The sequence below is a fragment of the Spodoptera frugiperda genome, chromosome 26, assembly GCF_023101765.2.
Source record: "Spodoptera frugiperda isolate SF20-4 chromosome 26, AGI-APGP_CSIRO_Sfru_2.0, whole genome shotgun sequence".
Classification (NCBI taxonomy): domain Eukaryota; kingdom Metazoa; phylum Arthropoda; class Insecta; order Lepidoptera; family Noctuidae; genus Spodoptera; species Spodoptera frugiperda.
This window is the reverse complement of record NC_064237.1, coordinates 3,534,178-3,559,594: the sequence shown is the minus strand read 5'-3', so window position 1 is coordinate 3,559,594 and position 25,417 is coordinate 3,534,178. Positions and strand designations below refer to the sequence as shown.

Sequence of the window (25,417 nt, the reverse complement as noted above, 5' to 3'; positions counted from 1 at the left end):
TATGTGTGATTGGTTTCAAATTATTTGACTATAAGTATGGAGGCGGTCCGCAGGATTATAGCTTGTAAGGTTTCGAGTTCAACTGTAAAGATGATGAAGATGACTAATATTATACACCTTTATAATAGGTCTTCCTAACACAATAACAAACAGCTCATTTAAAATACAAGAGCCACCTCTAGGTCCCCACTCTACACATCCGTGGCCCTAAAGGGCCGCCTGAAGTTAATGCAGGTGGGACTTCGGCGTGTTAAGCGTGAAGGCGGTTGCTTCCTTGATGCCTTCAACGAGTAGGATCTTCCCTCTCATGATCCTACTCTCGTTACTTTGCAAAATCCATACAATTAAATCCAAAGCTTGCAACCAGAAGCTCTCAAAAATTGTAAAAACATATCAATTAGAGTTGCCCGCATCCAACCCTATTCAGAAGGAAATATACTGCCCAAAAATCAAAACCAAATTGCAAATCATAAAGAATTCTAAATTAGAATACCTGTTCCATAAGTAATGTTGCCATAATGCCTCGTTATACAAACCAACATCAAATAAAACCCTCAGTGTATGAAGGTATTTTTCTTCCATTTATAATTCATACTTAAATAAAAAGTTACGGGCGTCGGTCCGTGGGATTTCGTTTACTTTCCGTGGTCCTATACAAGGTGTAACAAAAAGGGGGTATACATATCAAGTGCACGGTTTCTAGACAACATAACAAACGATACAAGAAGGGTTTTTAAATTCATGTTTTCATGAAACGAAGTTATGAATTCTTCCAAACCGAAACCGAAAATCAAGTGTAGGTAGATACAGGTCCTAGGCGATCAGATTTACAGAAGAAATGTTTCGTAATTAGTGACCCCGTATAGTGTATTGTGATACGTTTGTATGACGATTTAAAATCAAAAACCATGCGACACCAAGTATTTGGTACCAATTTTTTTTAAACATATTTTAAGCTGAAACTTTGTGTAGAGATTCTATTCAACCTGCATTCTTCAGTGCTTCTTGATGTATATGGGTATTTTGTTACACGCTGTATAACTTGATTCGCATAACAAGACTTGCTCATGGAACGGAGCGCAATGATGGCCGTAAAAACGTCTGCTTTACGATTTTACGTTGTATGTTTGTTTACATTTACGTGGGTCTCATACGTAGAGTAAACAGAAAGGTTATTACACTGTGCTGTGTACTGTTTGATGTTAAGATTGTCCGTTTCATTTTTAATGTATCAACCAAATCTGCTTTTAAATGAAACAATATTTTGTTATGATAACATGAACCTTTTATCTTAAAAATCTCATTGAAAAAACCACCTTATAAATACTATTGTTAAGCTTTTAGTTATAAAATACATTTACAAACCTACAAAATTGGTATAAGGAATTCTAAAAGTTTCTACCAATTTTGCGGTATATTAGCTACGAGCTAGCATTCCTTATCTGGCGCTACGTGATTGAAAGTGAGAGGCCATTTATCACAATCAATACGAATTCTGACCGACAGCTACATCGGAAACGATAAGGCTCACGTCCAAACTTATATCGGTCAATCTCTGGCTACGTAGTTCAATCACGCCAGACTTTGATATCTCTTACTAGAATTGTATATATGTGCCTATGTTTAGAAAGACGTAAGGTAATAATCATATCCTGATATCAAACTTGAATTTCTTTTGTACTCATGTGAAACACAACAGGTATCATTTGTAAAGTAACCAAAGAGTTAACTTATTATTAGACACTTGAAGTGCAATCTAAGACTAAGCAAGCATTACGGTTATCTCTGTCACAATGTTAATTTAATAGTCTCTGCAGTGCTATTGTCTTAATCTTCTAATAGGAGAGATCTACACACCTTCCCTACTTGAAAGTTGAACTATACTTATAATTTTAACTTAATCCAATCAAGAATAGATACAACTACACAGTTAAATCGTAAGATATATTGGACTATGATTTTACTAGTCCGATTGAAATAGCCATACTTAACACGAAAAAACCTTCAAGTTAGTATCAAACTAGGTGCACATTGTATTTCATTTTACTGACCTTAAAAGTAAATAAGTAGGTAACTAACATACACCATACACAACCTGCATTGTTAGAAATAGGATCTGATAGGGAGAAAATATACATTTCCATAGAGATAGCATTGAAAACTGATTCTATATAGATGTAGATAGCAAGACTTCATGGCTTTATTTGAAAGAACCACCCACGTCGCCTTGACCGCACCATAATGCATGCAACGTCACTTCATGCCAGGGTCTACTCTACAGGCATTCCATCATCGATTTTATTGCGTTCAACCCTAGCTGGCAAACGATTGTTCAACATGAATAATTAGAAAACACAATGGGAATATGGCGAACGCTCATTACGGTAAATGGTTTACTTGAATAAATTATTGACTAGCCTTTATTCTCTAGGCACACTGCTACAGTTAGTCTTTCATTAGCTAACTAGAAATTACAAAGGCCCTGAATAGAACTTCCTATCAATTTAACTCAATAACTGCATGAAACAGAATTTTCAAAGCCAGAGCCACTAATTAGATTTTAAAATACTTTAACTTTAACATTGTTTCATTTTAAAGCTATGAAAATGAATATTTAAGGTTTTAATCCTGTTATAACATGAAGAGAGTTAATTAGTTGTCGGCACGTGAAATTGGACTTTATTTCTGTGATATACGATTTTAAATAGCACGCGATGGAGAGCCATTTCGTAATTACAATACTTATATGGAACTCTTTGCTTTTATTGTATCAACATGCGTAAAGTGGAATTAGTCTAGTATTATTTTTTTAATCTCTGAGTAATTTTTGTTTGAGCACTTACCGATTACTATATAATTAAATTAAACTTTTATATTAAGGTAGCATTCCCAAATCATAATACATATTATGTATCTATTAGTAATCAACCTGGGTGTGTCACACCCTTATAGCGAACCTTCACAGTTTTGGTAATCATGAGATTTGTTTAACAAATCATGTTTATTTATTTAGTCAATCCTGTTATACATGTTAATAGGTAAACAACCCACAAAGCCGGTCAATTGTATGAATACGACAGACAAGTAGCTACTTATCCTAATTTATTTCACGTGTAGGTTTCAGGGACGCGAATGTACGATTATTCACTTGTGGAATATCTATTCTAGAAAGTTACAGAATATATTCCGTTTCGCTGCAAAGTCTCGTCGAACCTAACTTTTACGATATGTTTCCCGTCAAACTTTAAAAGTGATTTATGTTCGTTACGGGGTTACTGGGGAAGCTGAGAAATTGCATGTTTTTGCGCTAGATTTTACTCTTGATTTAACTGAAATACTTTTAGTAACCAAAGTACAATTATCTACCTATGCCCTAAATCTTTGAAAATATCATATTTCAACAAGATTATCATTCATGAGTTTAAGGAGAAAGGATGAAACTTATCACATTACACTTGTCACTTACTGTGTGTATGTCTTGATAGTATACGTAACACTATAACCAAATAACGGGTAGCCAACCTTTCATCATCATCATCATCATCTTATCAGCCATAAGACGTCCAGTGCTGAACATAGGTCTTCTCCAATGACTTCCAGATAGGCCGGTTGGAAGCGACCTGCATCCAGCGACTCCCTGCGACTTTAATCAGGTCGTCTGTCATAATCTGAATTAAGTTGTATACCACCCTTAACCACTCTCTAACTCCACCAAATTACACCACAACATTCAACAATAATATTACTGTAATTACCAAAATGCATCTGTGTTTACTACAACAGGATTACCAACTACCCGATTACCAGTTTGCCCTCAGAATTATCCGTGGCCACACGTGTAATTATAAACAACGATACGACTACAACGATACAATTAGACACGGGACATAATAACCTCACTAATTAAATTAACGATACACATTCGGTAATTGGTTTTACTCCGGTCTCAGATACATATTATTATAATTCAATTCACGAATTACACGTTGTCTCACTTCCCCAAATGAAAATATTTGCCGATTAAAGTTTTAATGTTTTAATTAAATCATCTTGTGCTGGAAGCTGGAAGCGAACGTAAATATTTGGACGGATAATTTGATGGTTTGGAATTGTCTAATTTGTTTGAATTATATTTAGACTGTGAGGCCATTAGATAGGTACATAAAACTTGTTAAACATTGTGCCATTTGTTTGTAACAGTGTTGTTTTGGAAAGGGTTGAATTTGGGACGATGAAGAAATTATCTAATGAAACTTGCTGCCGCGCACCGTGAAGCGGTTTCGGTTCCCGCACGGGGCATCTCTTTGTGTGATCCACCAATTGTTGTTTCGGTTTTGGGCGTCATTTGTATATGAACTTGTGTGTCTGGAGTGTGTATATGTATTTGTAATCCAATCTACTAAAACACCTATCAACGATTAAACAACATCCCAAACCCAAACGAATACAAAAATAATTGTTTTTTTTTAATACGAACTCAACTTCTACTCCGCCATTAATGTTCTATATTCAATGCCATTTTCCCGCCCCAACGGTTCAGCCTCGGCGCAACCCTTGATGTAAAGCCATCAATCAAATAGAAGAACACAGGGTTTCACTTGAAATCGATGTTAATGATAATGATTATATTCAATGCCTATATAATGTACCTACGTGTATTATTTCCCTTAATTCGTCTACTCTATGAAGGACACTCTTTGTAATAGGTTAAAGGTAATAGACGAACAGAGAATTAAGTTATACATACTTAGGTACATGTATCTAGAGTAGGTATGTGTGTGTAGCTACGGATTAACCAAATATCTACTTTGAACGCGACAGTAACGCAAATTAGTTTACGTAGGCAGATGCTTTGCATTTTGTCGTGGTTAAATTAAAACTGATTAGATACTTAATGCCGTACTCAGAGTCGTTTAATCGTGTGTTAACCATGTTCTCAGTAATTGTTTTCGATACAAAATCATTATTAAGTAAAGAATAGTTTAAGTAATCATTAAATGTATCGGAATGCGGCAATTAGTTCTATATGTAATTAGCAAACCTGGCGAACTCCGTTTCGCCACCATGACTTTTTTCTTGAATTTTCTTAGTTATAAACCTCACAGAACCCGAGACCTTTCCAACGAATGCAAAACCGTGGAAATCGGTTCGTGCATTCTGAAGTTATAGCATCAGGAAGGAAAACCTGACTTATTTTTATATAATAGATTACGTTCGCAATATCTTCAAACCCCTTTATATAATTTAAACCGACTTCATTGTGCGCAGCTTTTGTTTTTTCGTCCACTTGGTTTTTAGAACTTACCAAAAAAAATTGCTAAATAAGCTAACTCTATCGAACCTTTATCACCATTATCACAGAGCCTACATGCCCTACATAAAAATCTAGTAAAAGGCATTATTCGCAACAGACTGTTTTTTATTTTTAAAACATTACATTATCACAAATATAAAACTTAAAAGACACAGCAGTGCAGCACAATAGTTGCAGTGTTAAAATATAACTCATATTAATTATTGAACATACTTCGATATTACTGATATTGGCACTTGCGTTCAGTTCAAGGCTGTGGAAGCGAATAAAACAATGCCGTAATCAGGTGAGCACTGCCTTGAGACTGCACCTAAAGTTTGCACGCGACGCAACCGTGCAATGTTGAATATGTATTATTGTACATAGGTAGATATTGAATCTATGTTGGAACGAGAAGTTTTAATTTTATTCCAAGACACCCTGTTTTATTTACTAAGGCGTATACTGTAACGGTATATGTATTTCTCTCTTATTTATACGTCCACCCTTTTTGACGGGGGTAAGTCATCCAATGATTTCTCTTGCCTTACCCAAGGCGAGGGCGAGGGAGTATCAGCCTCTTACTAACTAAATACCACCCCGTTCCTTCTCCTGCTTATATGTCTACTCTACACTAAACAACAGTAATATTGTAATTTGTACTCGATTTAAAAAAACATGAGTCAGTTGTTTCTTCTTTCTCTATTAAACATATCTACCTTTATAAGTATCCACATAATCTACCTGTAGAATATTTCCAACTAATTCATGTAAGTATAATACTTTGTACAAAATACTGAAGCCCATCAAGTTCACACACTCCAAATGTTCCATATTTGCTTCTATGAAAATAAATCCCAACTTCAAAAGTTATTGGCCGCTAATCCTTCGCTTCGAGGCTTATAACTTTCGTAATATCCGGACAGTCCTCACGTTATTAGATACGTATCTAGTCATCTAGGAAAATAAATTAAATTATTTCGGTACCTAACAATATTATTTATCTCTTCTTAGCTCTTTATGTCTGTGATAGCTTACACATACATTTGCCGAATTGGTAGGCATGAACAACGTTCAACCCAGCTAGGTAATTATTGTCAACTAGTGGTCGCCTAGTGGTCGAGAAATTCAACCATATACGATTTAATTTACAATACCACTTAACATGCGTTCAAGGATAATTTTTATTTAACTCAAACTCAAACAAACTCTTTTATTTAAACTCTATTCATATGACACGTGAGAATATCATCGCAATGTCTATCTATTTTGACGTTTTGTCAAGTAGGATCAGATACTATGCATGTGGGTGTAATGTTTTATTTATTGATTTAATATACTTTATAAGCATTATTTTTGAAAAATATTAGCGTTCTGTACTTCTCCTACACATAAACTATAAGTGTACCAAATTTTATGCTCCTACGACCGCGCAATTTTAGTAAAAAGCGCTCCAAAGTTTTTGTATCACGTATTAATATATAGATTCCTAACATTCGAAGTGAGCTCATGTCATTGGTTGGGAGAATAATCTCGACCAATGACGAGCGAGAAAAAAACGAACAGTTTTTCCATTTTCAAATAGCTATTTAGTAAAAGAACATAGAAAATATGCTACAAAAAGCCTTTAGCTAAACTAAGTGGTACGATGGAATGGTGGCTCATTCTCAGTACTAATCTACCGAAGTGTGAGTAAGAAAAGCCTATTTGACAACATTTGCGTCGAGAATACTTTCCTTCGACGTTTCATTTTTGCCTTGAACTTGTTCAGGCGCGCGTCAAATACCTACACACTTTGTTCTTTACCTACATATAAACATAATCATGAAATATTTCCTCTTTACAGATTGAAGATACAAGTAATCGAAAGGGCGGGGGGACCTTTCTAGTGCCGATGAACGGAGGCATCTGGACGATGTGCGTGTCTCTTGAAGGTATTTCTATTTCTATAAATATTTTGTGCAATTTCTTATGAAGAATTCACGACCATGTGAAAGGAATTTTCCTTTTTCTCCACAAGTGGTCGTAAGGGCGACGGTCTTGAATTTCATTCCTGTTCTATGGGACAAGTGACCGCATTGTACATACAATTAACCCTCCTTACGCCTATGTGCATGACGTCATGTTACTTTTCTTAATAGATCTATTGTAATGAAGGTAATGAATACCTATGTGTATACGGATCTTCAGAATTGGTTAATTGGTACGTAATACCTAATGAGGTTTCGCATTTGGCTTCCAGATTATGTGAGCCGTCGCCGACATATTTAGTAGTCATTATAATAATATCAATGTTACTTACAAAAGTGTTTTCGAGTCTAACGCTGAATGTCTTTTCCAGAGGAAGAGGTGTCGATATTGTCCAGGGTCGGCTTCCCCTCGCAGCCAGTATGCACAAATTATTTAGCAAACAGTGACGATGAGGAGCCTCGAGCTGATTGGCAACATCGTAAGTACTTCGTTCCTATCCATTATGAATTTAAATAACTAAAAAATAACTATCTTTCATAATGAACTCCTTAGCGGTTAGTCTACCTACAGTGTTTAGTGAGTCTTATCGCCATACTCAGAGTCATTTAATGGTACTTAACTCAGTCCTTAGCAATTGTTCTCGGAACAAAATCGTTACTGAGAAATAGTTTAAGCAATCATTAATTGTGTCTAAGTGCGGCAGGAGATACAACTCTAGGGTTCATCATGACCAAAACAGTTTCGAAACTGTGAGATATAAAACTGGGCTTATTAATAATACAATTTCGTTAACATTATACCTATTTTGTCACATTTTTGCCTCACGGCCTTAGGCACCCTTAGGCTATAGCTTGACATTATAAAACATCATACGATACCTATTTTTTTTTAAATTAGGCCTAAAGGTCGAGGTCTACAATTAGGCACAAAGGGTAGGTTTGATATTTTTTTAAATGAGACCACGTAAAGCCTTTGCAAACTTTTTAACGTAATGTAAAAAAATATTTTACACCTAGAAACACCACCCGTTTCTTGCGTCACATAACGCTCATAAATGATACCTAATAAAAAAAGAAAAACAAATCGAATTTAGCATTTAAAATGAGTTGTTAACGCGACATAAAACTGTCATAATTATCCTTTCATGATAATAAAAGCTGTGTTCATTATGAAAACAAGAGGATAAATATTCAACGGCGATAAGTCAAGGTATGCATAAACAACGCCCTTTACTTCGCTCGCTGAGCAAGGCCTTGAAGAACCATTTGCTTTCGGCCAAATTCATTTATCAACGTGTTTTTCGAGTAAAGTATTCGAGTACCTGGAAGACATATTATCGGTAAATAGACCTACGTCCGCCTAGACAGGTTCGACCTAGTACGTACGTACCTAATGTACCGAATGAATGTGAATCTATAGGTTTTTTTATACTGTAAATACTCGTATGGCTTAACTAGAGACCTTCTTAAACGTAGGGTTTAGTAACATAATTAATGTTTAATTGTATAATTGCCAAACTCTGTCTACATACCTACATAGGTAGACACCTAGGTATCTAGATAAGTGCCTAACTCAGTTGATACCTACCCTACTTTATTTCGTTCGCAAAACTCAAGCCGCATTTTAAAACTTTTTTAATTTTCCTGATTACAAAGTTTCGGAAGTAGCCCTCTGCAACATTTTGGAAACGAAACCGACAGCAGAAAGTTTCGGTTTTATATCCACTTTCATAATACAATTAGGTATTTGGAGCACTCACTCAGAAACTTTGACATACGAAACGAAAAATAAAAGTTCATGGAATTAAATAATTGGTATTACATCTCTTATTACTACTTATATTGAAAACAGTCTCGAGGAAATATCTAGCCTTCGCTTACACGAAAACCTATCCAGCGTCTACATAATTATATACATAATTATCTACATACCCATGTAACTATAATATTTCTGCTTCATAAATATAATCAAACTTAGAAATGTAACTATAAGCTTTTAAATATTAACACAACACACACAACCTAGAAATATTTCCCAGTAAAGACACATTACTTGGCAATATCCAAATTAAAAATTAATGAACTAAGGTATTTTCAGCTAGGAAGTGGTACCTAATATATTTTCAGCACCGTCGTTAATCGCCCCAACCCTTTACATGTTTAAAGAGCCGACCATTCGCCTCCGACCTCCGACGTGGAACGATAAACACCTATTCGAATACAAAATCAACTTTCAGCGATTAATTAAATTTCAGAGCAAATGTTTGAAATCTATTTAGCTTAGGTATATTTACGTACCTATGTCTACAAATTCGATTAGCTAGGTACCTATAATAACTCCTAATTAATAAGTCAATATTGAAGAACTTCGTTAAAGACAACATTTAATATTTTAAGTCCAATTCTGGAAGTCTCGATAGTAATAAAAGCGACAGAAATCGGCCGTTACATAACATCTAACTCTATATATAAATGATAAGGTTGAAAATATATTGTAAATCCTACCCAAATTAACGACAAAGCGACTGAATCTGACTCATCGCTCACACGTAAATCTATTTTGTAAATTTACAAAAATCATATCTTGTAATTCCAGGTATGCAGAATCTATCCATATCATGCGCCCTAGTCTGCCTCATAGTACTGGGCAGCGCGGCCCTGGTGGGCGCGTTCGGCATCTGCAAGCATCAGATCAGCGCCGTACTTATTACAGGCGTCATGTATCTGTTAGCCGGTAAGTTAAGACATCTTTAACAACTATGCTTTTCAAAAGGAAACTATATTAGTATTTCATGATATAGAAAACGAGGACGACGAATATCGATAGTGGCGCCACCTTGGGAACTTTAATTATGTTGACAACAACTAGAAATTACAACAACAAATAGAGTTTATTGAACAACAAATAGAGTTTATTGAAGTCGTAATGTATCTTCGTTCACAGGTTTGTTCGCCATGTTCACACTAATGATCATCCACTTCAAGCGGGTGCAGCGTGTGTCAGCTCGTGGCAGCTCGCACGCAGACGGCACAGGGGACGGTGTAGTCGGCCCTCGAGGACCTGCACTCTCACTCCTCTCCGCTAGAGAGTTCTCCACCGCCTGGTCTCTCGAACTTGGCTGGGGAGGAGTCGCCCTCGCCACCACCACCTCCCTCCTCTGGATCCTCCTATCCAAAATCATGAGGTACAACCCTATCTCCGCTATGCTCCTCTTAATCTAATCACTCCTCGATTGAAATCTTCCCTAGATTTTCTTTCATACAAATTACTAGTCAATTACCAATTTTAAGGTTTTGAAATGTTGGTTAGCAGGCGTAACCGTGCAGGGAAGATCTCATTTGATGTTAATTTTATAAATACTTAGTACATAAGAATTAAGAAAAAAAAAGAACAATTCACAGAGATATTATTTGCATTATACCCCAAGGCTTTATAGAAAATAGTACGTAAACGTGCTCGTTTCGCGACCTTTTTAAATTCTTAACAGCTATGACTTACTTTACTCCAACGTTACGCTTTGAATTTGAATAAGCTTTAGATAATCGCCGAGCTTGCTGCCGTCCATTGCTATAAATGTTATTGTTATACTTCTCCTTTCTATTATTATACTTTTACGTAATTCCCTTACCTACCTATAGTAGGGGAGCCCACGAAACAAAATTTGGATTTACTCGAGCGTCTTCGTCTTCGAGAAACCTACTGAATTTTTGAGGTGATAGAAAGAAAAAATGGTTTAGTGACATTTCCTAGCACCGGTGGAGGAAAGGGGAACAAATCTTTAACTTTTGTTCTAGAGCGTATCAGATATTGCTCGTGTACAAGCTACATGTGTCTCTGATAATGAAAAACCCTTAATCTGCCAGTTTGGATAGTGGGGTTAAATGTTAGGGCCAACGAACACAACACCCTACCACTCGTAGAAATCATGCTCAAATGAGCATTTTTTCTTAAATGCTTCCTTTAGAATGCCTTCGATCTCTCTTCCTTTAATCTGTCAGAACTAAACAGACTCCATTTAGATATACATTTTTTTATTTTTTTAATTCCCCTGTCAAAGCAGATCGGAAATATGGTGGGTATATTCAACATGACACTAAGTATTGCACATACATATGTTAATTTCACGCGCTCGAGTAACTACTGAAATCCCATCATGGGCTCCCCTGCCACTAATATTGCTATCTACTAAACTAATTATACAATGTTACATACTTACTAAATAAATAAAGTTTTAAAAATATTTTAAGTATTCGCTCTACTTGTTCTACAGATGAACTATTAGACGCTTTCATAGTCGATAAAGTTCTGTGCATTTAATAAATTAAAAAATAATATTCGAGTTACCAGCTCCCGGCCTAATATTTAAAAATATATTTCAATATCTCACTGTTGGTAGTTGTAGACACACGAGGATAAACAAAAATAGTTTCAGAGTCTTAACCAATAATAAATATAAAGCTAATTATTATTTTAAAAATAATATTTAGCGTTTTAAAGAGTTATGGTGCTTTGAGTATCAAATTTATTGAGTAATTTAATTGTGTGTATTAGTAATACATGTTTTTTCGGAAAACGGAGTGAATAGAATTCAAGGGGTGAATAAATATTGAACATATTCTAACATCTATTCACCCCATTCCTGTATCTATTCATCCTTTGAATTCTATTCACCCCGTTTTACCGTATTATAGTAATAGTTGTGTATGCTTTGGTTTTACTATGATGAACCCTTTTTATTATACTTTAAGATATTAAATGTGAAATTGTCAGTCCGATATAATGAATATTGTACTACACTGGACAAGTATCAGACATTTAGATCACGCACATATTCTTTGTAAGAGTTTCGGTTCAAATTATAATATTACATATAATTTAAGTGTATCTAATATTAATGAGAATAGTTTAAGTTAGTTACAATAACTTAATAAGAAGGGTATGAAATATATAATTAAAATTACTTATACTTTATATTATTTCAGTAGAATTAAATTAAATCTCTATTTATAAGTATATTAATCTCGTAGATCGAGGGTGTACTTATAACTGTATAGTTCCATGGTTTGCATTAGATAATATGTTAAGTTCTATATAAACCTACTTATCTTTAGCTATTTATTTAAGTGATTCTGGCATACCTCTTTCGCTTCATCGACATTCATCAATCTCTTCATGCGTATTCGTCGATTGGAAGTATCGAAATGTACCTATCAATATGTCGACACCCGCTAAGTATAAGTATGTATCTGCCAGATACACGAAATGGTTTTTATTGCATTTTTAGCTTCAACGTACCTGTATCTATCCAATAAAAAAATATCAAAAAAATTGTAACAGCCGAACATGGTTTTTTTCAGACGCATAAGTATTTATCTGAATTAGCTAGGAAATAAATACAACGTACAAATATGGAAGTTCCAGTTAAATAGTAGTACGCGGGGGGATCGAGACGCGGGATGCGGGCATCTGCCGCTCGCTCAGTTCTTCGCGGTAACAGCGAGCGACACGCGCGAGCGGTGCGCTATATTTTATTAATATAGTGAACGCTATAAATTCTTAGTATCGTTAAAGCAAAATGCAATTAAAAGGCGACAGAATCTCACCATGTCACCACCAAATGAAATTTATTCGTCACCTAGACAAGGTAAGTCCTAATGATAATTATTATGGAATTTTAGCCATTCCCGGTGCATAAGTGTGTATCTACGTAGTTACACATTTATACACTGGATTCAATTTTAATTGTAAAATGTATCTAGGCACTTAACTACTTATTCCATGGATATCGCGTAAAATATTCGATAAATATTCCATTGAAAAAGTGTGGATGTGGCAGTTAGAGTATTTTGATACATTCTAAGACCGGAGTAAAATTAGTAAAATAAGTGTTATAAAATAAAACCATAAACCTTTACAAACAAAATTTCCTTGTAAACATAAACTGTACTTAATTTTAAACTCAGTTACCAAATTTCAAACCATAAATCCTTAAAATGACAAAGATATGACAATTTATAATTTTTGCAATCTTAAATTCGCTCTCCTGTAAAATTTAACTTTTTCAGTTACTTACTTATACTTAGGACGTGTCGATGTATTGAATGAGGTATGCTAGTATCCTATCATTTGGCGTTCTACTGCCTCTGCCTACCCCAATGGGAGACAGGCATCATATGTGTGTATGTTTAAGTGATTAATGTACTAAAATACAGTTGCTGATATAAAATATTACAACTACCTATGCTTAAAAGCACGTATTTTGTAAAAAGGCATCGTTCCCATTGTGATGTTCGTTCGTTCGGTGTTTTTGTTAATTGTTCTTTTATACTTTGAATGCATAAAGCAATATATTTATTTTGTTTATAAAAATGGAGTTTTATTCGTACCTGTCCTTTTGAGTTACTAAACTGTATGGTCAATAAGATTATCCTTTCCTTAAGGGGCGGCTCATATCTGCCGGAACATGCGTTGCGTATCATTTGCGTAACGCCAAAACAGACAAATGTATAGTAAAATAATTCACCGTTTACACTCAAACGATGTTACGTTAGTACGACCGATGATACTTTCGATGTATTTTACGTCAGATATGAACCGACCCTAGTAGAAAAATAAAATGCTACTAGTACCGACAGTACAGAGAACCACTAGAACGACTATGGGAAACTGGTAGTATAAAATAACGTCAATAAATAAAACAGTAAGTATTCGTTAACAAAATATAATATACATACCTAATAACTTGCTTAAAACTATATTTACAAAACTTATATCTTAAAAATAGCATATACGACTTACTGCCGATCTCAATCAAAATCAAATTAGATTAAGATTGAAATTGATTTTCAACATTAAGTTTAGTTCAGTCAAAAATGAAGATTTTACATTAATATCGGTTATTGAAATCGGCAGTTAGAATACAAAGTCAATTAACCTCTTGTCTGCTGGTATATGAAACACAATAGAAAACACATTGTGTCTCTTAATACTTCTATTAGATACTTATAGTATCCATAGGACATAGGATAGGGGCCTTCAGACGAAATATATGCTTATGTACCTACATATAGATACTAAAATAGCATTACAAACAAGATGTTAACATAAAAGAAAATTCATAAATGTTACTACATGAATTAAATAAATGTTTGATAGTAGTACTACTGTTATTACTCTAGTCGTCATTAAGCAGTTGGTCTTCAATATCAAAGTCCTCAGCTTTTCGTTTCTTAGGCCGCGGCCTCTTGCCCTGCAACATTTCCATTTTGACCTTCTTGAATTGTTTCTTCTTTTCTTTTAGTTGGAGTTTTCTCTTAGCTGCCTTCTCTGGATTGTTCACTTTCTCTTGGAGAAGTAACTGAAACAAATATCGTATAGTTAGTCAATAAAGCTCAATGTATGTTAAACGATTTTAGATATTTATTATAACTGGCAACATATATACTGTAGTGTTGCCAATTACTGGAATGTTGTTAAAATCGACTGTAAACTAAAAAGAAGTGTGACACTATAAACCAAATTACACATCAATAGATTCTAATAAAGATTTTGAACAAAATCTTCAAGCAATGCACCCAAAATATATCCGGAGCTGCGGACAACGTAGCAGTTACCGGGGCACCGGGTAAAAGCAGGAGAAGGAACGGGTGGTATTTAGCCAGTAAGAGTAAGACACTCCCTCCTGCCTCACCCAAGGCGGGAGAAGCCATTGGATGATTCCCCCTCAAAAAAACATCCAAAATATAACAAAATCGATACAAACCTTCTTCCTCTCAGCCCTCTTGATATTCAGCTTCATCTGTGCTTCAGCAACGAGTTTGCTATACTCTATTTCTCCAATCTTTCGCCGTAATTTCTTGCCAAGTCTACCGGCTAGTTGCTTGGCTATGGTTGCCGGCGTGGCCGCGTCACCCGTAGACAGTTCACGCACTATTGGCGGGAGAATCACGTCGATCACTTTATTCACGTCTTCGCTTTCTAAAGAGCTGATCACGTGTGTCCACATTGTGAATATTGATGTTCTCTGTGAAAATATAGCAAAGGGATATAAAATAACAACAATTATTAATTGACATGCGTATTACGGGCCATGGGTGTATTTTCTTTTTTTCGCACGAAATAATTATTTGTATAATCCACTAACTGTGGTTCCAGCTAGGCTATTCTGTAACTGTCGATAGGAACTCGATCGCATTCTCGCCCGTCATTGGTCGAAATTATTGTCACAACCAATGACATGGCGGGCCGCGATCAAGTTCACCTCAATCTTTCGAATTGAACGTTATAGAATAGCTTAGCTGTTCTGGATGTGAAGTCTATGTGAAATGTTAGCAAACGCACCAGAAAATTAATTCTAGTAGGGCAATACGTTTTTGTCGAAATAAGTATTAACTTACAATATTCATATTAGTAGGTGCTCTCGCCACTTCGACATTGATGGCTCTCCTCAGTTTGAACAGGATCCAGCGAATGTTCATCCTGCTTCCACCTTCAGCCTCCTCGCTGTCAGTCTGCTGAGGTTTCTTGTCTAGCTTGAAACTTGACATTGAGTGCACTAACTTTAGTATCAGGAATAATACTGCTGTCACCTGTAACAAAAACAATAATTGTAAATATTATTTCATCTAAAGTTAAGTTTATGAGTATAATATATTAAAAGCGTGAGTATAAATAAATGCATTATTTTTATCAATTGGCAACACAACGTTCGCCGCGTCGCGTGTTGGGCTATTCTGCTCAAAAATATGAGCCTCAAGCGTGGCTTGAAACAAGTTGAGTTATCTTAAATAGACACGTGAGTAACTCGTTAAATACAAATGTCTCATGAGAGTTTAAACTCTCATGAGACATTTATTTAAATAAATAATGCAAAAGAAGAGAAACCTCACCTGTTCAACCATTTCTTTCGAAGCCCCTGTAGTGTACTGCGCACATAAGTCCAGCACCAAACTCCTCAAAACGTCTTCAGTCTCATCATAAATAAATCCTCTATCACATTCCACCTTCTTCTTCACAATATTATCTAACTCTTCAGCATCAACAACAGACAACAACTGCCCCAATATGTGCGCAGATTTTAGCCTCACCCACGCATGAGGGTAAGCCAACAACGCTTTACAATGCTGTCCTATTTCATCAAATTCTTGCACGTACTTCTTATCAGTCAAACTGGACGCGCAATGTAAAGTGATCTTCTCGATCAAGTTCAATATTTGAATTAAACTGTGATCCTTTTCCTTCTGTTTGTCTTCATCAGTCTTGTCATCAGATTGTTCTAGTGTTATTTTTACAAAGCGACCCTCAGAAATGTCGTTGCTTAATAATAATATTTTGCCGCTAACAAAAGATAGGATTGTATTGAGTCTGCTCTTGAAATCTTCTTGTTCTACGTTTACGAAGCGCGTGCTAAGTTGGGCGGCTAATTCGAAGTGTATTGGCTATGAAAGTGAAAAAAAAACAGTGTTAAAATAATAATAACATTACATCAAACATGTTTAAACAGTTTTAATAACACATACCTGATTATCTTTGAAGAAATTCATAACTAGATTGAAGAGCTTATTCCTTTCTTTTACCGGGAACTTTTTAAGCATGGCTTCTATACAACCGGCGGCCGCGGCGCGGCACTCAGGCGCGCTGTCATTGATCATACATGTACCCAACGCTAGGAGGAGGTGAGAACCGTGCTTTGATAGTTGTGCCTGTAATAACAAGCTAGCTTTAGTATTTATAGATATGGTATAAATAGTACAATAAAACAAAAAACAATAAATCTTACCGCATTCAATTTATTTATAATCATGTCTATGAACTTTAGCGAAGATTCTCTACCGTGTTGAAGTTCATAGTTGAGCTGTGTCACAAAGAAATCTATGAATTTCTCCAGTCGTTTACCAGGAGAGTAGTGAGTTAAGTAATTGACGAATATCAAGCGAGCCTCATCTCTGAAAGTAATACACAATTTCATAAATATAAAAATAAATGTAATACTAAAAAAGTTTGGGCCTATGATTGCACCCTGAGGAACTCCTATTTAATTTAAAAGAAACTTATGAATCACTTACCGAGATCTAGCAGATTCACTCAATATACAGATCCTTGATATTTTCGTCATAACTTCGTGCAATTCATTGGATACTAATCTAGCTTCTAGTATGGCTTTCAATAGAGAGAATGAGTTCGATTGCTTCTCATCATTCTGACAATCTTCCTCTGCATACAGGAGTAGAGTTTTCAACTGTTCCTCTTCTAATTTGTAATATTTTACATTTCGGACTAGAACTGTTACGGCCTGAAAATGAAAATTAATTAATATTTTTTGATATTAAACAATAATCGAAAAAAAATATATATATCTTGTTACATTATAAAAATTTCACAGCAAATTTCTTACCTTAAAAGCTGTCCTAACTAAATTGAAGTTATCATTCTGTTTGCTTATTTCAGACGTGGCATATTTGTGTAGGGTAATAAATATAGTTTTAACAATATCTTGAATCATTTCTTCTAATGTTGGCGTTGACACTCTGATCGTCCACAAAGTCGCTATGCACTTCATGGCTACCGTCGTCACTTTTACATGATCACTCTTCAAAGCATCTACTAGTAGAGGTATAAGTGGATCTACAAATGCTCTACAATCCATCCTTGGTACTTTCTCTCTCTTCAGAATTACGTATAGAATATTCAAACTGAATTCTACTAAAACATGAGCGTTAGCCTTACCAGAAGTCCTAACGTGTTTAGCTTGAGATTCCTTATTACGTTTCGGAGTTTCAGGAATAAGGAAACAATCTGGTTTCGCTCTTAGCATTGATTCTCTTTGCTTTTCAGTTATCTCTCGCTTTGGAGCACCTAGTACGAACTCTGGTATGCTTTCGGAAGCCACGCCGTGTAGGAATACGAAGAGTGATTCAATGTCTATAAAGTTGTTAGTTACTAAACCACTTGTAATGTGCATGAGGGCTTCTTGAACTTTCAACACAATTTTCTTCGAGTGATGTTTCTGCAGAACTTCTTTGAAAGGCAGAACCAAATTGATAAGGCATTGTTCCGTTATATTTTGTGAGACTATCATTAGTGTCACGTAACTTTTCTTGCTGGGTTTTGCTTCTGGCGTCTTATAGTGTAGTTTGTCAACCTCTTTCTCTTCAGATAAGGCACCGAAGAGATCATTAGTACACACATCTAGTATGTAATGTAGATTTTCATTAAGATCTCCTGGTTTGAACTCTGATTTCAAAGCGTCTAGCACTGTGTGTATTGTGGCAACCAAGACATGTACTTGGAATCCTCTGGTTAGTAATAATGTTAAATGCTCAAGCAAAACTCCTAGATATGACGTTCCAACAGTCAGCATAATCTTCTTGACGATATCTCGCGCCGTTATTCTGACTTGTTTCAAAGGAGATTTGAGGAATGAACAGAGTTTTATGATGATTCTAAAAGAAACAAAACATAATTAAATTAAGATGGATTTTTTTTCTGATGACAACATGTTTTTAGTGTGGAGGCTTAACATATGAAACACTTGCCTCTATGTTAGTATACATAAATGAACTCACCCAGGCAATTGATGTTTCAGTAGATCACCAGGCAGTCTCTGCAACAACTTGACAAGCGCCAAAGCTATCGGCACTCGCAACATATCCTCTTCCTGCCGATCGAAGCCGGTCTTTCGCCGATTCACCTTATGAGACTCTTCATGTTCCGTCATTTTGCCAATAGCACTGAATAAAAGAAAATATATTTAGTATTATAATTACAATTTAATAGCATAATACCATTAAGGTGTATAAAAGGTTTCTTACTTACCGATTCAACTGTGGCAATAAACCAGCAGTCAGGGATTTAATGATCCTCTTAGCTACTGACGGAGATACATTTGTTATTCTTTCAAATGCTGGTACATTTGTAGCCTCTTTACTAGGTTCATCCTCTACTATTTCGTCGTCTGCTGCTTTAAGTTCGCTTTCTTCGTCTAATTCAATGTTTTCTTTAACTTCTGATTCATTTTCTTTCTCTTCGTCATCTTCGGCTACTTCTTTATCGTTTTCCACATTTTCCTTATTCTCCGACTTTTTGGTCATTTTAAATTGATGCACATTTGTTATAAGTGCTTTAGGAAGTTCTATATTATTAACTTTAGAGAAATCAAAATGGAATGCATCTATAATTCCAACCAATATACGAGTCAATTGCTTTTGATGCTCTGAAGAATGTCGCATTTTATTCAAATAAAGTTTTAATATCACTTCGTAATGGTACCAGGGTAGTAATCTACAACAAGTAGACACTACTTCTATACACGCATCAATTAAAGTATTTTTATCCGTATATTTGTCATCACAAATATACATAGACGCTAGAGGGAGAATGAAGTTAGTCAAGGTCCTGGGTGTAGGGCATTTCGTCATCTTTTTGGCAACTTTACAGAATTTTAACAGTGCTCGTACACGTCTGTGCATTTGAAGGTGACACATATTATCGAAGAAATCTACTTCTCTATCTTCTTTGTTCACGAAATGAGCTAGATCTGATATAACTACATCAGCGTCCGGACATTCTCTAGCAAGTTCACCAAGTAAGTTGATACACTCGTTTCTTAACAATTCATTTTTAGTATCTCTTATGCCTGTGGATATTAGTGACAAAACAGTGTCTCTAACAAGAAACTGGCCGTCGGGAGTGGACCTATATTTCATTAGCAGTTTTGGGAGTATCCGTTTTAAACATAGTCCAGCACTGTCGCGCAAACCAATATCCTTCTCAGTTCGAATAAAATAGAAGCAATTGTTTACTATTAATATTGCGAGATCTACGTCAATTTCATCTTTGTCTAATAACTGATAGATTTTCTTGTAGGCATCTATTCTTCTATCAAAATCTGGCTGTTCAATCCATCTTTTGTTGAAAGCATTCATTTCTGCGACTGTCTCCGCCATTCTAGTAAGTACATCTTTATTTTTGGTAGCGCCTTCAGCTATGGACGAAAGTAATTTTAGAAGCAATTTTCTAACTTCTACAGGACCGACTTTGTTGAACAACACGGCTATATTCTTTATGTAAACTTGAGGGTTTGAACTGTGTCCAAGCAGATTGATTATGGTATTCACAGCATGTTCCATATTTTCTTCCGCCATATTCATGCATACTTTCTTGACCAATATTGGTAGAAGGAGATTGAGTAGTTCATCACAGAGCTCGGGTGATGCAACCAATTCTGTGATTCTTGACAAGATCAACAAATCTCTCTTGTTAACAGTGTTTGACTTAGCAGAGTTCGCCATCCTTCGCTTCATGACTTCCAAGATACTCGGTATATGCGGTATCAGAATTTTACTACCGAAATTGATGACAGTAACGTTCTGAGGAGACTCGACTGGTAAAACGCTGAAAGATTCTATTCTGGGAATTTCTTTATCTTCTTCGTCTTCAGTTAAAGTGATTAATTTTTCGATCATATCTAAAATCATGTTGACTACACCTGGACTTGTTTTTGGGGCTAATAGAAGTTTAAAAATAGCTGGAAGTGGACTTATTGAATCCTTTTCTGATTTAGTAATAAGTAAAATGTAGTATCGAGGGTTTTGACACCATGCGTTTAACAGTCTCAAAAGTGCCGTTGGACTATGAATACCTTCAATATGTAATTTGGGCATCAATGGCCAGATTAATGTCTCGTACATAACAAATAACTCATCTTTATTCCAAGGGTATTTTGTAAACTGTTCAAATAGCTTCCTTGTGGTACCCAAGGCTAGAGTGCGAAGATTTTTCATGACCTTCACATATCCGACATGTACTTTGTCACCTTGGTTCAGTACTACTGCTACAGTACTACAAATGGCAAAATATATATTGAAGAGTTGTGACAATAACTCATCATTCATGTATCCTCCAAAATATTCTCGAACAACTTCAAACAGATTTAAAATACTATGAAGCTTTCCAGGACTGGTGACAGACTTCAAGTCCATTTCAGTCATGATTTTCTCAAATATCTCACGAGGTTTCATGTCCAAATATTCTTTGTAATAAGAGAAAGCCATTTCAATGAACATTTTCAGTTCATTTTCGTTACAACCAGCCAGATACCGCATTACAAGGGATCGTCGTGTTTGGCCACCTCCTTTCTTTTCTGCTACAAGTTTAGATGTCATCTTTCCATAAAGTATCCTTAATATAATAGGAACTACATGTTCCCTGTCCTCAGGCTGAATACTTTTGGCATCCTCAGTGATTTTAAACAGAGTTAGTTCATCTTTGAATTTCTTCTCATCAACCAAGTTGCACAAATTGCTCTTATACTGAATAACATTTTTGTTTTTATAGTTTAGTACGCAATCCAGAGCATACTTCTGCAGCCCAGGATTTTTGTGTTTTAAAAATTCCATGTAAAGTTCCCAGAAAACTGGCTCTTTATGTAAAGCTCTTGGGTTTTTAAACTGAGATAGCACTTGCATTATATTTATGAGAGTTTTAAAAACTATTTTTCCTGAGACAGTTTCCTTTGGATCTTCTTCTAATTCTTCAATGACCTCCTCACCGTTTTCAACATTTTGTTCTGGTTGTTCATCATCAGTTTCCATCTTATTAGCATGTGTCTCCATATCAATCTTAAGAGCATTCATTCGGTCATTCTTTCTGTATTCCTCTTCAATAAAATTCAAGAACAAAACTACGACATCGCGATTCCTAGCTTCACAAACTTGGATGCAATTCATCATAACTTTAAGGATCAAATTCCTATAATTGTACAAATCAGGTCTTTCACTAATGCTATTGTAGTCAGAATATAATTTCTGTAGTATTTCAAAATTCGTGTCAATTTCGTCATCGAATTGGAACTGTTTGAGATTTTTCTTTGCGTTTAAAAACGAGGATTCTAATGCATTATGAAAAGTCGGCCAGAAGTCATCTACATTTAAGGAGTTTCCATAACCGGCTATAAACTCAGTCACCGGTTCCCAGAGCAGTTTGAAATTGACATATAAAGTGCCGAGCATGTAATTGAGAGCAAATAGATGGAAATCTGTGTCCTTTGCTAGAGCATACTGACTTGTATTGAAGGCCATCTTCTGAAGCAGGTTCAACTGAGACCTATACTCCTGGATCGATGGCTTTATGGATTCGACTGAGTAACAATTGCTGAAGATTGAAAATTTCTCCACATTGCCACCAACTTCTACAGTTTTGTTGAGTTCTTCTATATTTTCAAACAGTTTGTAAATGTGAGTAGTTAGTAGGCGAACCTGAAAACACACAAAAAAATATTGTAGTACTTCTATATTCAATTTGAAACATAACTATAACAATATGTTCCTGAAAATTATAAATAACACTTACCACATGAAAAGGTGAAGATACATTCGTTTTTAGGTACGAATTGACTAATGATAAATATGGATAAGTTAATCCATTCTCATGTTCATAAGCTGTAAGATATAAGTCCAGAAGGTGCAGGGAGCAAAGGTAGTTAGGATCTGCAGCACATGGCAGTATCACTGGCAACAATGTGTCAATATCACAAATCTCTTTCAGCTTCTTACAACTTGATATATGAACTGCACTTTCTAGAGCCACTGATAGTATGAAAAGCACTTTCCTAGCACATTTTGATAGTGCAGTAGTGTCACAGTGGAATTTATTCTCTTTAGGTTGGTTCTCAAGGTTGTAACTCTTCAATATATCCAACAATTTCGTAATTAATTGAGCTAACATCTTCACACAGTGGTCAACATCGATTTTTTCTACATGGGGCAAACAGAATAAGACATTTGTAAGCTTCACAGGATTCTCCACATATTTCTCTATGTCTTCTGACATAATATTTTCAAAATGCTCCATAAAGTTTGGAAGGTTCTTCCCAAAATCCAAAGGATACTTCACCCATTCAAATAATTTTATACCATTCATTGATAATGGTGATTTTTTGAGGCATATCTTAGTCAGAGTGCCGAGAGCCTCATTATCAAAATTGGACTGAATCACAAACTTTATAAAAGGAGGTAAGATGTGTAAATCGAATTGTGAATACTCAACAACATTTTGTACAAAGTTAATCAATATATTTGGGAATGGCAAAGGCAGTAGTACTTTGACAATGATGCCAGCATGTTCTTGAGATAAAGAAACATTAGGAGAGAGTAGTAGAACAGCTCCAATTTGAGAACAAACTTCAAGAACACTCTCGGAGGCCTGTTCACAAATAACTTTTATGAGTAACAGTACAAACTGAGGAGGGTTTGTCAGATACTTCCCCTGCTGATGTTCTATGACCTGGCCAGCAAGCCTTAAAATGTACTCCAAGCCTTTACTCTCTTCATCATCATCTTTCAAGATTTCCTCAGTGAATTTTATGATGCTAGACCAGAACACACCATATTCTTTGTGTGATATGACTTGCAAACTGTCCTCTATTGTCTGTGTTAGTACTTTGAATAGTATTTCTTGGTGTTCCTTATTTTCTTTAAGATATTGCAGAAGTAAGGGAAGGAAAGTTTCTATGCAGCTATGGAACTTGCCAGTAACTCCTCGTAGTATTTCAAATATTAGATGGCCACAACCAGCGATGGCCTGTAAAGGATTAAAAAAATAACATTATAACACTGAGGATTAAATTTAACAGTGTGAGTAACTGACTCATTTAATTCTAACTACCTGTTACACAAAACATTGCTCACTCAACTCATTCAAAACTTGCAACTTACTTTACCAAAATTATCATGAAATTGAGCTATCAAACAAAAATAAAACTTAATTATAACAAGTTAGGTTAGTTATTAAAAAAATACTCACATCATCATTAGTCTGCAAATAGTTTAGTACAAGACTAACAAACTTCTTCTTATCCCTTATATCTCTGGCAACAAAAGCAAAGCTTTCAGCCGCAAAATTATTTATATACTGTGGTTGAGATTCACTCAGCAAAGGTATAATCCTCTTTAGTACAACTGCAATGTCCTTTTTCAAATATGGTTTGAGGATTTTGAACAAGAATGCCAAGCAAACCAGTGTCCATTCTAGTCTGTCCGCATCTTTTGTGCTTAGCAGTTTTATGAGGATATCCAAAAATCTTGGAAAGTATGGATAGAAATCTTCTCTCAAGTCTTTTGCTACTGACACTAGAATTCTGAAAAAAAAAATATAAACACTGTATTATCTGTTAACTTTGAAGAGGTCACTAATACTTATTCTAGCAAATACTTTGGAAATCAGAAACAGAATAGAAATGTAAGTATAGTGGAAAACAATTATTAATATTGTATATACTTACTCGAGCAGAGGCTGCAAGCATAGTTGGTCTTCTAGTTTCAAATATCTTTCCAATATCTCAACAACATCATCTTTCTTGTGAACAAGTTGTGGCACAGTTATAATACCAAAGACTTCCTTTCTAAACTTTTTAAAATTCTCTGTTAAATTGAGCACATGCCACTTTTGCAGAGCCACAAAGAAATGAGTTTCATTTTCTTCAGGCTGCTGGGCATATGCATGCTCAATGTGGTAAAGAGCAGCATGCCGGATATCAATAGCATTGATTCGTTCCGCAAAAGGAACAAACTGTAAAAATAAATGTTATGATGTAGTTTCATAAATACCATGTAAATTGTTGGCAGAAGGAGTAAAAACATGCATTACAACGTCTCACACAGATAATTTTGAAAAAGATAATGAAGATTTCTACGTAATGCCATGAGTTTTTCCACTGTGATGTGAATAAAGTAATTAAAAATACAGAAGATTGTTCAAACCTCGCACTTAACCTATATCTACATGGCAATAAATGTGTTTTGTAACTTACACGAAAAGTATTTGTTGACTTATGTTTAACGGGTTTGCTTTTCATGTTGCAGCCGTTTATTTAGAGTATCATTTATTTACACAATTCTCAAAAACTTTAACAAATTCAAATTGTAAATAAATCCACATGCCAACGACAGATCGTCAACTTCAAAACACTTCACTCGTGCTGCTTGACATTGACAAATTGACATTACATATTGACTTTGACACTTAGTTTTAATGTTGCCAACACTTATCTCGCAGCCCCTATTCATACCTCTTCTCCTTGGCTACATGGATTTGAAACTCGTAGCTCAAATTACTAATTTTATTCTTACTTTACCAAGCATAAAATAATATAAATTG

General features: G+C 35.3%; 2 protein-coding genes across 2 annotated transcripts in view; one reads left to right on the top strand and one right to left on the bottom strand.

Moving 5' to 3' along the window:
* LOC118264471 (uncharacterized) overlaps positions 1–13,085 on the top strand; it is a 51,417-nt gene extending 38,332 nt beyond the window's left edge. The window contains exons 4-7 of the mRNA XM_050704735.1: positions 7,140–7,227; positions 7,635–7,742; positions 9,860–9,997; positions 10,208–13,085. Of these exons, the coding sequence (XP_050560692.1) occupies positions 7,140–7,227; positions 7,635–7,742; positions 9,860–9,997; positions 10,208–10,485 (612 nt within the window). The 3' untranslated portion in view covers positions 10,486–13,085. The remainder of the gene's footprint in view (positions 1–7,139; positions 7,228–7,634; positions 7,743–9,859; positions 9,998–10,207) is intronic.
* Positions 13,086–13,971: 886 nt separating this feature from the next.
* LOC126912474 (small subunit processome component 20 homolog) lies at positions 13,972–25,266 on the bottom strand. The gene is made up of 14 exons (XM_050704718.1): positions 25,071–25,266; positions 24,543–24,829; positions 24,065–24,398; positions 22,613–23,842; positions 19,079–22,518; positions 18,829–18,993; positions 17,658–18,705; positions 17,329–17,555; positions 17,043–17,208; positions 16,783–16,965; positions 16,153–16,701; positions 15,661–15,852; positions 15,027–15,287; positions 13,972–14,621 (listed from the first exon to the last, which is right to left on the bottom strand). Exons 1-14 carry the CDS (start codon positions 25,113–25,115, stop codon positions 14,439–14,441), a joined length of 8,310 nt encoding a protein of 2,769 aa, XP_050560675.1. The 5' UTR covers positions 25,116–25,266; the 3' UTR covers positions 13,972–14,438.
* Between the last annotated feature and the right edge of the window lie 151 nt (positions 25,267–25,417).

Coding starts and splice junctions, on each gene's coding strand:
- LOC126912474 (XM_050704718.1), bottom strand. CDS start 25,115: ATGAAAAGCAAACCCGTTAAACATAAGTCAACAAATACTTTTCGT. Junction 24,399..24,542: donor TGCTTGCAGCCTCTGCTCGA/GTAAGTATATAC, acceptor TTTTTTTTTCAG/AATTCTAGTGTCAGTAGCAA. Junction 15,288..15,660: donor CACCTACTAATATGAATATT/GTAAGTTAATAC, acceptor ATATTTTCACAG/AGAACATCAATATTCACAAT.